The sequence below is a fragment of the Gobius niger genome (genome assembly GCF_951799975.1).
Source record: "Gobius niger genome assembly, chromosome: 23".
NCBI classification, from domain to species: Eukaryota; Metazoa; Chordata; class Actinopteri; order Gobiiformes; family Gobiidae; genus Gobius; species Gobius niger.
In genome coordinates this window covers 4390649-4403377 of record NC_136874.1, presented here as the reverse complement: position 1 = coordinate 4403377, position 12729 = coordinate 4390649, and the positions used below count along the sequence as shown (strand labels likewise).

At 41.6% G+C, this 12729-nt stretch overlaps 1 protein-coding gene across 1 annotated transcript in view; it reads left to right on the top strand.

The window, feature by feature from the left end:
- LOC306982165 (semaphorin-5B-like) overlaps window positions 1–12729 on the top strand; it is a gene marked incomplete at its 3' end in the record, with an annotated part of 36459 nt that overhangs the window by 18783 nt on the left and 4947 nt on the right. Inside the window, exons 2-15 of the mRNA XM_079581985.1 lie at window positions 2003–2174; window positions 3304–3403; window positions 3464–3509; window positions 3588–3650; window positions 3726–3824; window positions 4678–4891; window positions 7244–7529; window positions 8659–8794; window positions 8866–9073; window positions 9927–10134; window positions 10203–10320; window positions 11395–11576; window positions 11650–11793; window positions 11872–12019. Of these exons, the coding sequence (XP_079438111.1) occupies window positions 2039–2174; window positions 3304–3403; window positions 3464–3509; window positions 3588–3650; window positions 3726–3824; window positions 4678–4891; window positions 7244–7529; window positions 8659–8794; window positions 8866–9073; window positions 9927–10134; window positions 10203–10320; window positions 11395–11576; window positions 11650–11793; window positions 11872–12019 (2088 nt within the window). The 5' untranslated portion in view covers window positions 2003–2038. The remainder of the gene's footprint in view (window positions 1–2002; window positions 2175–3303; window positions 3404–3463; window positions 3510–3587; window positions 3651–3725; window positions 3825–4677; window positions 4892–7243; window positions 7530–8658; window positions 8795–8865; window positions 9074–9926; window positions 10135–10202; window positions 10321–11394; window positions 11577–11649; window positions 11794–11871; window positions 12020–12729) is intronic.

Below are 12729 nucleotides of genomic sequence, written 5' to 3'. Positions count from 1 at the left end.
TGAAATATCCCTTTAAGTATGGGGAGGTATGTTTTGTCCTTCTCATGGCATTTCATTTCATTTCTTTATCATCTTTAACCTCTTCACCCCCACATGCACCGAGCTTTTCTCCAGTTTGGCATTATCCAAGAAAAACTAGCTGGAAAAGCTCAGTTAAGGCGGGAGGTAGGAGGTTAAGATGTTATCTAGTGGTCGTTGGATCTGATCCCACAAAAAGTAACTGAATGCGAGTTAGCAGCTTTTAGACGCTAATTTGTATCTAAAGTCCAATATCAAAAGGTCTGTACATTCATTAATCATTTCTAACCAGGCTTTGACTTCACTTAAATGTGGTTGATGTTTGACAACAGCTGAAAACATCTGGATCGTTCATAATTTGCGATGATTGGTGGCTAATGCTAATGGCTATAGGAAAAGTACATTGAGCAGGCTACTGCTAACGGACTCTGAAATGAGAGAGAGTCTAGTAAAGCTGTGTGGGACATCAGCAGGTGCAGGAAAGACATTTTCAGCAGGACTTTGCATGAGGAACTTAAATCTAGCAAAATACGGCGTCTGAAGGTGTCAAAATCCCGATAAAACTTCCACTAACTGTTGTAAAAACATTGGAAAACACGTGAGCGCTCAGATACAGTCTCTCCGTGTGTGAAGAGGAAAACCTGTGTGAAATGAAGCGGTCACTGTGTGTTAGAGCTGGAGGTTTGTTTATGGAGCTCTGCCAGCGGCGACTGGAGAGTCTCACTTATGGAGATAAACTGGAGAGAAAGTTAGTGTCAACAGGAGTCGACCGGGGGCTTTTACAGGAGACGTGCAAGAAGGTTTAAAGGTGAATGTTGAGCAGAAACTAGGCCTTCCATATATTGAGGTAGGAAACTATTATAATGCAACAGAAACTAGCTCTAAAGCTTAAACGTTTATATCCCTTTATCTATATTTTTTTTGTAATTCATGCAGTTCTTAGAGAGTTTCGTGGCGCTAGGCTAGTGCATGTCTATGGTATCAGCTAGCCTGCATTAAAAACAGTCTGACCCATAGAGCACCTGAGGCAAATCACTTATAACACCAGACTAACCATATAAATGTCTGTGTCCATAGAGTAATTTTTGGAATATAACTGACACTATCACATGAATGATTGCATTTTGAGGGACTATTTTCTAGCAGATCACTCCACCGCTGCGTAGCTTATACAACCACGAAGCTGATGCTGCTTAAATATAAGGTAGTTTAAATGCAAAATGGTTAAAATGATTCTATCGACACAGACATTTATATGGTTAGTCTGGTGTTATAAGTGATTTGCCTCAGGTGCACTGTGGGTCAGACTGTTGTTAATGCAGGCTAGCTGATACCATAGAAATACGCTAGCCTTGCATTAGCCTAGCGCCACGAAACTCTCTAAGAACTGCATTAATTACCAAAAAATATCTCCAGAAACTAGGAAATGAGGTCCCATGTCAAAAATCCTGACATATCCCTTTAAGTATTGCACCTGCCTCTCTATATATTTGTATGGGGGGCCGGAAAGTTCAATTTAAATCGGGTCTGGGATCCTGGACAATAAGACAATTTGGTTTACTTGTGTATTTTAAAACGTTTAGAGATAGATATTGATCAGTTTCTGCCGACTTTAAGCCCATATAAAGCTGTCGTTATCCCCCGTTGCCATGGAGATCAGCCGCGATACCTCACTCGTAATAAACCGATATCTTCATGCTTATTTTCTTCACATTACAGACTTTCAGGGATCAGAGTTCAGGCCCGGGTCCCTCTGACGGGACATGTAGCGCTTTGTCCGGGGGCGTCCCGCTGTTTTTGGGTCAGTCTAATTCGGGTCGAGCTCCACTGACACAGAGCAGGACAATGGGGCGTAGTGAGACCAATTTAGACCCGGGACAACCAGCCAGGCTCGGGAATTCGAGTTCGAGGAGCGGGATATCAGTGAGCGCTGATGCTTTGGGTTTGTTTCGGTGTGATGTGACGGTTCTGTTTGTGCGTGCAGGCGTTTTCTGAGGACCTGGTCGATGTGGTTGTAGTCATGTGGAGCTCTGGGCTGGGTGCAGTGACCACCTTGGGCCTGTTTGCGGCGCTGTGCTGGTCCCAGTCCGTGCCCCGACCGGAGATTAAAGCCGAGGACTGCACCAGGAAGGAGCACCCCATCGTCCCACACAGAGGTACTGACGAAGAGTGATGAGAGGCGAGACCCTGCGGGAGAGAGAGGGGGGAAGTTTACACTCACTACTGCCACCTGTGGTCTTATGTGTAACTGCAGCTTCTATGTTAAGCTCCTGCATGGCCCGAATTAACACCTTTTTGAGTGACAGTGCAGGATTTTAGAGGCAGTTGTGGTGAATATGTCTCATTCTACACATTAGGACATTACTGGAACATGTAGGGGAGGAAAATACTTAGTTTTAACATTTTTAAACTCTGTATAGTCCCTTTAAGAGAAGAATATATCGCTAAGTTTTCTGCCATTTCATGTTTTAAAAAAATAAGGAACATTATGCATAAAACTGGCCAAAATTACTTTATTTTCAGCGACATATTTTAAATAATGGATGGAGTCAGGTTTAAATTTATAGCTTTGTTGAACTACTACGTGTTGTTTAGTTTTTTTTTTCTTAAATATGTAAAAATTGCCTCATTTTTTTGAGGTTCCAACTCGATGAATCAGGCAGGAAATACATATTGAAAATCCCCCAAAATAATCAGATTTGGATCGCAATACCAAGTATCGATACTTCATCAAGTATTGCAATACTTTCAATACTTGCTTTCCAGTAGCAGTTATACAGCATTTTGTTAAGTTCAACTCATTTTGTAAGTTTTTTGTCTTTTTTTTTTAAAATCAATTTTTTGTCATTTTTTGTCTTTTTTGTGTGATTTTTTGCCACATTTTTGTAAATTTTTTGTCACATTTTTTGTCTCTTTTTGTTATTTTTGGGTCACATTTTTGTCAATTTTTTGTTATTTTTTGCCACATTTTTGTCACTTTTTTGTCATTTTTTGGTCATTTTTTGGTCATTTTTTGTCACATTTTTCGTCACTTTTTGTCACATCTTCATCATTGTTTTCGTCTCAGTTTTGTCGCTATTTTAACATCTTTTTTCCAGAAGCTTTTGGACTGGGGTAAAGCCAAACAGGAGAAAATGTCCTCGGTTCCGGTGGGAGTTAAGGGGTTAATTCACCACTGCGTGAAAAATCTAAACCTGCCGTGTCTCGCCTTAAACGAAACATTATAACTCAACTTTTTTTTACATCTCTAAATGAACATGAATAAACCTGTTCTTTCATTTCCAGTTTTGCGGTTGTGGATGTCGGACTTTTCTCATCCGGGAGCAAAGGACTTCTCTCAGTTAGCGGTGGATTTGAACCGAGGCCAGCTCATCGTCGGGGCGAGGTAAGAACTTTCAATTAACGCTTATATATTACGGGCTTTAACGGTTTGTTTTATTCCCAGAAACTTTCTCTTCAGGCTGCACTTAAGCAACATTTCATTGCTACAGGTATTCTTTTGTACAAACAAGTAATTTAACGCCACTGGTGCCTTTTTTAATGATTCTTGTTTTTATCTTCGGGTTCAGGCGGCTGAATGGGCCCCAGATGAAGACACTAAACAGTCCTGTCAGAGCAAAGGCAAATCAGGGGTGAATTAAATGTTCGATTGTTAAATGTTTGATTGTTTTATGGATTGTTTTTGTAAGTGTTAGTTGTTGTTGCAGGACGAATGCCAGAACTACATCCGTGTGTTGTTGACCAGTGGGAACACGCTGTTCACCTGCGGCACCAACGCCTTCACTCCGGTCTGCATGACCCGACAGGTGAGAGACCAACACCCATAATGCACCATGATGATGGATTTCTCTCATTCACCTCTTAACTCCCGCCTGAACCGAGAGGATCTTTTTCCTCACGTCATCAGATTTTTTTTCCCATCATTTTTTTGTTGGGTATTCAACTCATTTTTGTAACTTTTTTGTCATTTTTTCATACATTTTTATCACATTTTTGTCATTTTTTTGTCACATTTTCGTAATTTTTTTGTCAATTTTTTTATCACATTTTTGTCATTTTTTGTCACATTTTATCACATTTTAGTCATTTTTTAGTCAATTTTTAGTCATTTTTTTGTCACATTTTTATCAAATTTTTGTCATTTTTTTGTCAAATTTTTATCAATTTTTTGTTATTTTTTGGTCATTTGTTTGTCACATTTTTTGTCATTTTTTTTGGTAATTTTTTGGTCCTTTTTTGTCACATTTTTGTCATTTTTTTGTCACATTTTTATCAAATTTTTGTCATTTTTTTGTCAAATTTTTATTTTATTTTTTTCATTTTTTGGTCATTTTTTTGTCACATTTTTGTCCTTTTTTTTTATCACATTTTTGTCATTTTTTTGGTCATTTTTTGTCACATCTTTGTAATTTTTTGGTCATTTTTTAATCACATTTTTGTCATTTTTTTGTCACATTTTTGTCGTTTTTTGGTCATTTTTTTGTCACATTTTTGACATTTTTTCGTCAATGTTTTCTCACTTTTTTGTCACATTTCCATCATTGTTATCTCAGTTTTGTTGCTATTTTCACAGAAGCTTTTGGACTGGGGGTAAAGCCAAACTGGAGAAAATGTGCTCGGTTCAGGTGGGAGTTAAGGAGTTAATGTTTTTATCCTTAGATTTCGAACATCAGCGAGGTGTTGGACTCCATAAACGGCGTGGCGCGGTGTCCGTACGATCCGCGCCATAACTCCACGGCGATGATCACGGCGAGGGGCGAGCTGTACGCCGCCACCGTCATCGACTTCTCCGGACGGGACCCGGTCCTGTACCGGAGCCTGGGGAACATGCCCCCGCTCCGCAGCGCACAGTACAACTCCAAATGGCTAAACGGTGAGTGTTATTGTGGTTGTGCCGATACAAAACCTACATCAATGGGTCAGGAAAGTGCTTCTCTTTGGGCCTCATGGCGGGGAGCTGACATTTTTGCACTATCGCCCCCTGGTGGCCAAGGGCAACTCCAACAATATATTTTTAAAGGGATTCCACAGCTCAAAAGTCTGGCTCCAAAGAGTTTTTCTTTCTTTCTAAAAATACCTTTGACCCACGTGACAATCCTGGGCTGGGTTCATATTTTTAATCACGCTGGGTTTTGTGTGTTTTATGTGAACTAAAAAGTTTCAAGTGCATATGACTTTGAAAATATGACTTATTTAGATAAACATCAGTTGCATTATTACCTTTTATTTCTGAGAAGCAGCAATTTTCACAGAGCAACTTTTTTTCAGTTTCTAACAGTGGCGGCTGGTGATGTGAAAACCAGGGGGCGCTGTTGCCTCTACCTACTTTCAATTATATTTTAGAAGATACTTATAAACATTGTTTTTAGCTTAAAAAAGAAAGTTATCTTAGAGGCATTTAATATTATTATTTTATGTAGAATATATTCAAAACTTATTTAGTTTTATTCAACTAAAAAATAAAGAATTTCTGACTAAAGCGTAACGATAGTCAGTATACATATTTGTTTTGTGCACCACTGATGTGTGTTTTGTACCAACAGAACCAGATCAAAGGCAGGAAGTGTTTCCTCTTTGATTTCATGTACAGTTTTAGTCCCAGACCTGCTGAGCCTCAGAACCACAGGTTTAAACCCGTATAAACCGTCAGACAAATGATGCGCTCAGAAATAATGTGCAGCTCACGTTATGGAGAGAGTCCTCCTCCTCCGACGCACCTGGAGCTCCACCTCTGTTTCCCTGAGTTAACAGGTGTGTTCGAGATGCCGTTGTGTCTCGCCTGGATGATCGGCGAGAGTAGCCGGCGCAACGGGGGCGGAGAAAAAAGTCTGAAGCCAATCCGACCGCTCCACATGCAGAGAACACCGAGAGCGGCCTCAGGTCACGCAGCGTCTCGCTCAGATATCGCGTTCATTTAAAGTTTATCCTAAATAAAAGTCATTCACCTCCTGCTCTGTTTCCTTTACTCCAGAAACATCATTCTTCATCAGAGAAAACTTTCCCATTCGTTTGTTCAAGTTTGTGAGATAAAATACGTCCTTTTAAATCATGAGTTTGTTCTGAAAAGCATCAAACATGAGCTCTATTTTAGGGGGCGATGCAGAACTTTAATAGTTTCAGTCATAGTTTATTTGTTCAGATCTAAAGAGGAGAGGGGGCGAGGAGCACGTTTCTGATCACAGCAGACTCGTATCCAATCACCTGAGCGTGAGGACAAGTGGGCGTTTTCCCATCATGCACGGGGCCGTGGAGCCGCTGCAGTTGCCTCTGGAGAGATGCAGCGGCTGATCCAGTCGGCTGCTCTCGTTAGGGTCTCACGATCTTTCCGTGCCCCAGGTGCCCGGACATCAGACATCAGACATCAGAGCCCGTCTGGAGCAAGTCGGACAGAAATCTAACCGGCACCGAGAGTCTGCAGTCGGCTGTCAAAACTGCGTCCGTCTGGCTCATCTCAAACACACCTAATGAATGACGTTCCCCTCTCCTGTCGTAGCTCCTCCTCACGGTCCTGAATCTTCTCTCCATCAAATGTCCACGTCCTGGGACATGAGTGTCCAAGTCAGCGAGGGTTGTCCCAAAGTGTGAGATAAACAAGCAGCTAAAGCAGACGAGCTAGTTAGCATCGTCATGCTACCTCCAGGAAAGTCCGTTTAGACGTGACTTCTGAGTGGAGAAAGTTGTCCCAAGTCCATTAGTTTGACTGAATCCTTTCACCTCCTCTCAGGAAACAACACGAAGCTTCTCCCTTCTATGACACAATGCCGTTTGTATCTATAAACCACAAAATACTTTTTCCCCCGAAATTTCTGATTGGATGTCCTTCCAAATGCAGCTATGTCAGTTGGCTTTATTAAGTTAATGATGTCGTTTACAAATGTTAAAGGTTAAGAATTAAGGTTAGGGTTTGGAAAAAGTGTTTGGTTAGAGTTAGAACAATGAGGGGGCGGGATCATGGCGGAACTGTTGGAAAGTGGAAAAGACGCTTCATTTCCCATTGACTTAACATGGTCGGCAACAGTTTAAAATAGTTTGCCTTCATCTATGTCACTTCCTGTCGGTGGAGGAAGGAAGTGAAACTATAAACATCACAAAAATAGAATACAACGCTGTATCGTAGAATATTTGGTACGGGTACAGGAACAACTACTTTTTTCAGTTTAATAAATGAGGAAGTGGGTTCAGGACGATTATTAAAAAGGTTTCTCTCTCTCTTTTCCTTCCTCAGAGCCGAACTTCGTGTCCGTGTACGAGATCGGCCGCTTCGCCTACTTCTTCTTGCGGGAGACGGCGGTGGAGAACGACTGCGGTAAAATGGTGTTCTCGCGCGTGGCCCGGGTCTGTAAGAACGACATGGGCGGCCGCTTCCTGCTGGAGGACACGTGGACCACCTTCATGAAGGCCCGGCTCAACTGCTCCAGGTCCGGAGAGATCCCCTTTTACTTCAACGAACTCCAGAGCACCTTCCACCTCCCGGAGCAAGACCTCATCTACGGGATATTCACCACCAACGTGTAAGTCTGAGACATCGGAAATACATGGAGGACACGCTAGAGTTGGGAAATGTTGAACTTTTTGGAGAAATTTGCGAGCGCCGACCAATCAGGAGCTTTCCCCACTGAGCTGAGCCACCGAGGCAGATGCCGGCCCTCGGATGTAAACAAGTCACGGAGGTTTAATCAACAATGAGCTGTTGGCGATCGTAACAAGCTAACGGGGCTAACGGGGCTTATACTCACTTGCTACCGGCACAAAATATGTCCCATATTCAATTGTATGGGCTGGATATAGGCTTAACCCCTTAACTCCCACCTGAACAGAGCACATTTACCCCAGTCCAAAAGCTTCTGGAAAAAAGGTGTGAAAATAGCAACAAAACTGAGACGAAAACAACGATGGAAATGTGACAAAAAAGTGAGAAAACATTGACAAAAAAGTGACGAAAAATTTATGAAAAAATGACAAAAATGTGACCAAAATGTGATAAATATTTGACAAAAAAATTACAAAAATGTGACAAAAAAATTACCAAAATGTAACAAAAAATTACAAAAAATTGATAAAAAAATGACCCAAAAAATGTGACAAAATTGACCAAAAAATGACCAAAAAATGACCAAAAATGTGACAAAACAATTACAAAAATATGACAAAAATGTGATAAATATTTGACAAAAAAATTACAAAAATGTGACAAAAAAATGACCAAAATGTAACAAAAAACGACAAAAAATTGATAAAAAATTGACGATAAAATTACAAAAATGTGACGAAAAATGACCAGAAAAATGACAAAAAATTGACAAAAAAATAACAAAAAATTGACAAAAAAATGACAAAAATTAGTTGAATACCCAACAAAAAATGATGGGGAAAAAATCTGATGACATGAGGAAAAAGATCCTCTCGGTTCAGGTGGGAGTTAAGAGGTTAAATACTAGGGAGATTTTGCGTAGACCATGGAGATCCAGAGGACATGGTAGTAGCAAAGAGGCAGACGAGCTTGTACCAAACAGCAGGTATTTTTCATACAAGAGCTACTTCCAAGATGCTACGAACACTCTCTGAGCTGACCTTTCGACTTGACTTCCTGCTGCCTGTGTGAACCCTGATTTGTCTTTCTGCTTTGCTTCGACTCCTCAGAAACAGTTTGTCGGCGTCTGCGATCTGCGCCTTCAACCTGAGCGCCATCACCACAGCCTTCAACGGGCCGTTCCGCTTCCAGGAAAACCCGCGCACGGCCTGGCAGAACACGCCCAACCCCATCCCCAACTTTCAGGTGCCCTTCGTCCGTGTGTGTACATGTATTTACCCGGCTCTTTATAACTCTGTCCTGCGCCTCTCTCTCAGTGCGGGACGCTGGACGAGGGCGGCCCGGGCGGGAACCTCACGGAGCGCAGCCTTCAGGACGCCCAGAGGCTGTTCCTCATGAACGACGTGGTGCAGCCGCTCACGGTGAACCCTCTGCTGACCCAGGACAACGTGCGCTTCTCCAGCCTCACCGTGGACATCGTGCAGGGCCGGGACAGGCTCTACCACGTCATGTACATCGGCACTGGTGAGGAGGAGGATTAACTTTACTTTTGATATGAGAGAAATGTGATCGAGATATATAAACCACTTAACCCCACCTTAACCAAGTGCATTTTCTCTAGTTCAGCTTTACCCAAAAAGCTCACAGCCTATAGGCCAGTGTAACGCCGCATTTGAAAGCTCAGACCTACAAAACTAGTTTAAACAGATCTTTTTCCTTGTTGCATCGCAGTTACTTTTTTGACATATGTTTTCATTGCTTTTTTGTCGCTTTGTTGCCACTTTTCTGTTGCTCTTTTGTGGCGTTTTTGTCACTTTTACATCACAGTTTTGTCACTTTGCTCGTCACATTTTTGTCAAAATTTTGTCACATTTTTGTCACTTTTCTGTAAATCTGTTGTAATTTTTTGTCACATTTTTTGTCACTTTTCTGTCAATTTATGGCAATTTTGGGGGATTTTTTAAATCACATTTTTGTCACTTTTCTGTCATTTGTTTTGTAAATTTGGTGTAAATTTTTTGCTGCTTTTTTGTCACATTTTTGTTTCATTTTTTCATCACTTTTTTGTCACTTTTCTGTCAATTTATGGTAATTTTGGGGGATTTTTTTCACATTTGTGTCACTTTCTGTAAATGTTTAGTAAATTTAGTGTAAAGTTTTTGTTACTTTTTTGTCACTTTTTTTGTCTCATTTTTTGTCACATTTTTGTCACTTTTCTGTCAATTTTTAGTAAATTTAGTGTAAATCTTTTGTTACTTTTTTGTCACTTTTTTGTCTCATTTCTTCATCACATTTTCGTCACTTTTCTGTCACAATTTCGTCTCACTAAAGCCAGATAAAGGCAGATGCTTCACCCCGTTTCCTCCTCTTGCTTCAGAGTTCGGGACGATCCTCAAAGCCCTGTCCACCTCCGATAAGAGGCTTCAGGGCTGTTACCTGGAAGAGCTCAGGCCCCTCCCACCGGGACTGATCGGACCAATCAGGAGCCTGCGTCTGCTGCAGAGCGACAGGTCTCTGTTCGTGGGTCTGAGTGACCGGCTGGTGAAGATCCCACTGGAGCGGTGCTCGAGCCACGCGTCCGAGAGGTATAGGCCGCTTTAAACACAGGCCTGTAGTCTGGACGTTAACTGATTATTGATTATTGATTATGCAGGCAGTGTGTGGAGGCGCGGGACCCGTACTGTGGCTGGGACCGGCTCAAGAAACGCTGCACCTCGTTTGAAGAGAGCTCCAACATGAACCAGTGGATTCAGAACATCACCGACTGCCCTGTGAGGAAACAAAACGTTCATTTTTCTCTCAAACTTGGCTGTAAATAGTGTTTAAGCGACGCTAGCCCACAGTTAGCTTTGCCCGTTTGCCTGTTAGCTTCTTCTTCATGATTCCATTAGTGTGTATTGGGGCCTCCGAGACACCAGGGGGAGATGAAAGACATCCCAATCATCCCATTAACACTTGTTTTACATATTAAACAAGTTACTGAGTACTGCTTTAACTCAGCCGACTGATTCTCATCTGTAGTACAACTTTGGTTCGTCGAAGTGAGAGAAACTTAGTTCAGCCAGCTTTATAGCCCTGAGGAGTCTGCAGTCAGGCGATACTTAAGTTTACAGCGCCCCCTGTCTCTGGGTGGGTGTATTGTGTGTATTGGCCTTTACCCGTTTAACCCCTTAACTCCCACCTGAACCGAGCACATTTTTCTCCAGTTTGGCTTTGCCCCAGTCCAAAAGCTTCTGGAAAAAAGCAACAAAACTGAGACGAAAACAATGATGGAAATGTGACAAAAAAGTGAGAAAACATTGACATAAAAGTGACGAAAAAAATGACACAATGTGATAAAAATTGTGATGAAAAAATGACGAAAAGATGACAAAAATTTGACAAAATGTTACAAAAAAATACAAAAATGATAAAAAATGGACAAAAAAATGGACAAAAAAATGACAAAAAAGGCAAAAATGTGATTTTAAAAAAATGACGAAAAAAAAATAAGGGAAAAATTACAAAAATATGACAAAAAATGACGAAAAAATTACAAAAATGTGAAAAAAAATGTAATAAAAAAATGTAATAAAAAAATGACGAAAAGATGACAAAAATGTGACAAAATGTTCCAAAAAAAATACAAAAATACGATAAAATTTGACAAAAAATTACAAAAAATTTACAAAAAGAGTTGAATACCCAACAAACAAATGATGGAAAAAGATCCTCTCGGTTCAGGCGGGAGTTAAGAGGTTAAATCCTTTACATTACTAATAATTAACATTTTAATAAAGTTCACCTTAATCTGAACCTTTATAACCCTGGCGTGTTTCTTTCCGCCTCTGACCCCGTGTGAGCAGGTGAGGAATCTGACCCAGGACGGCGTGTTTGGCCCCTGGGCTCCTTGGCAGTCCTGTTCCCATAGCGACGGGGAGGGGTCCAGCCTGTGCCTGTGCCGGTCCCGGTCCTGTGACGGCCCGTCTGCGCGCTGCGGGGGGGAGGAGTGCAAAGGGCCCACCATTCAGGTCGCCAACTGCTCCAGGTGAAGGCCCGGGACGGGGAGAGGACGTTCCTCACCTTCACTGTGGCTTCACTTTCTGCTCCTGTCGTCATAGAAACGGCGGCTGGACCCCGTGGTCGTCCTGGGGCCAGTGCAGCAGCAGCTGCGGCATCGGCTTCGAGGTCCGGCAGAGGTCCTGCAACAACCCCTCTCCTCGTCACGGAGGCCGGGTCTGTGTGGGACAGGGACGAGAGGAGAGGTAAGGGGCTGGGACGGGCCCGGGATAAGGGTGAACCCTGGATCCTGGTCAGATCTGTGTGATATTCGTGTCTTCCAGGCTTTGTAACGAGCGACGGCCCTGTCCTCTGCCCGTCTCCTGGACGCCCTGGGCGGCCTGGGCCAAGTGCAGCTCAGAGTGCGGGGGCGGAGTCCACTCCCGGAGCAGGACCTGTGAGAACGGAAGCTCCTGTCCCGGCTGTGCCACGGTACGAGCGGGGTTCATTTAGACACAGACATCTTTGAAGGAAATGTGGTTTCAGTCAAGATTTTTGTCTTGGCCTGGGAACCGTTACAGTATTTTTAGACACCGGTACTTTAAAGATACTTGGTTTTCGATACAGATACCTGAACGATACCTTTTCCAAAACCTATATGAAAATATTTGTCATCAAGAAATGTGTGAAAAATGGGGAATAATTTGAGGAAAAATGGGGGGAAATTTTGAGAAATTGTGGCAAAAATAAGGGGGAAAAAAATAAAAATTGGAGCAAAAATGGGTGGAAATAGGGAAAATATTTGTTATAAAAAATGAGGGAAATAAATTGAGGGGAAAAAAAAAGAAAATGGGAAAATAAGAAAAAAATCTTTTAAAAATTTGATGAATGCTGCAAACATTGAGCAAAAAAATAGGGGCGGGGTTAGGCAAAAATGGGGCAAAAATGGGGGAAATTATTAGTAATAAAAAATGAGCAAAATTTAGGGAAATATATTGGGAAAAATTGAAAAAATTGGGGCAAAATAAAAAAAAATGTCTAAAAAAATTCTTAAAAATGGGGACAAAAAAATTTGAAAACATTAAATGAAATTAAAATAATAAAAAATGAAAAATAATACTTACATTTTTTGGATATCATTAGTATATAAACCTTTTTTCCAATCCCAGTCCTATTTTTGTCTGGTTTGAGTCTCTTTACTC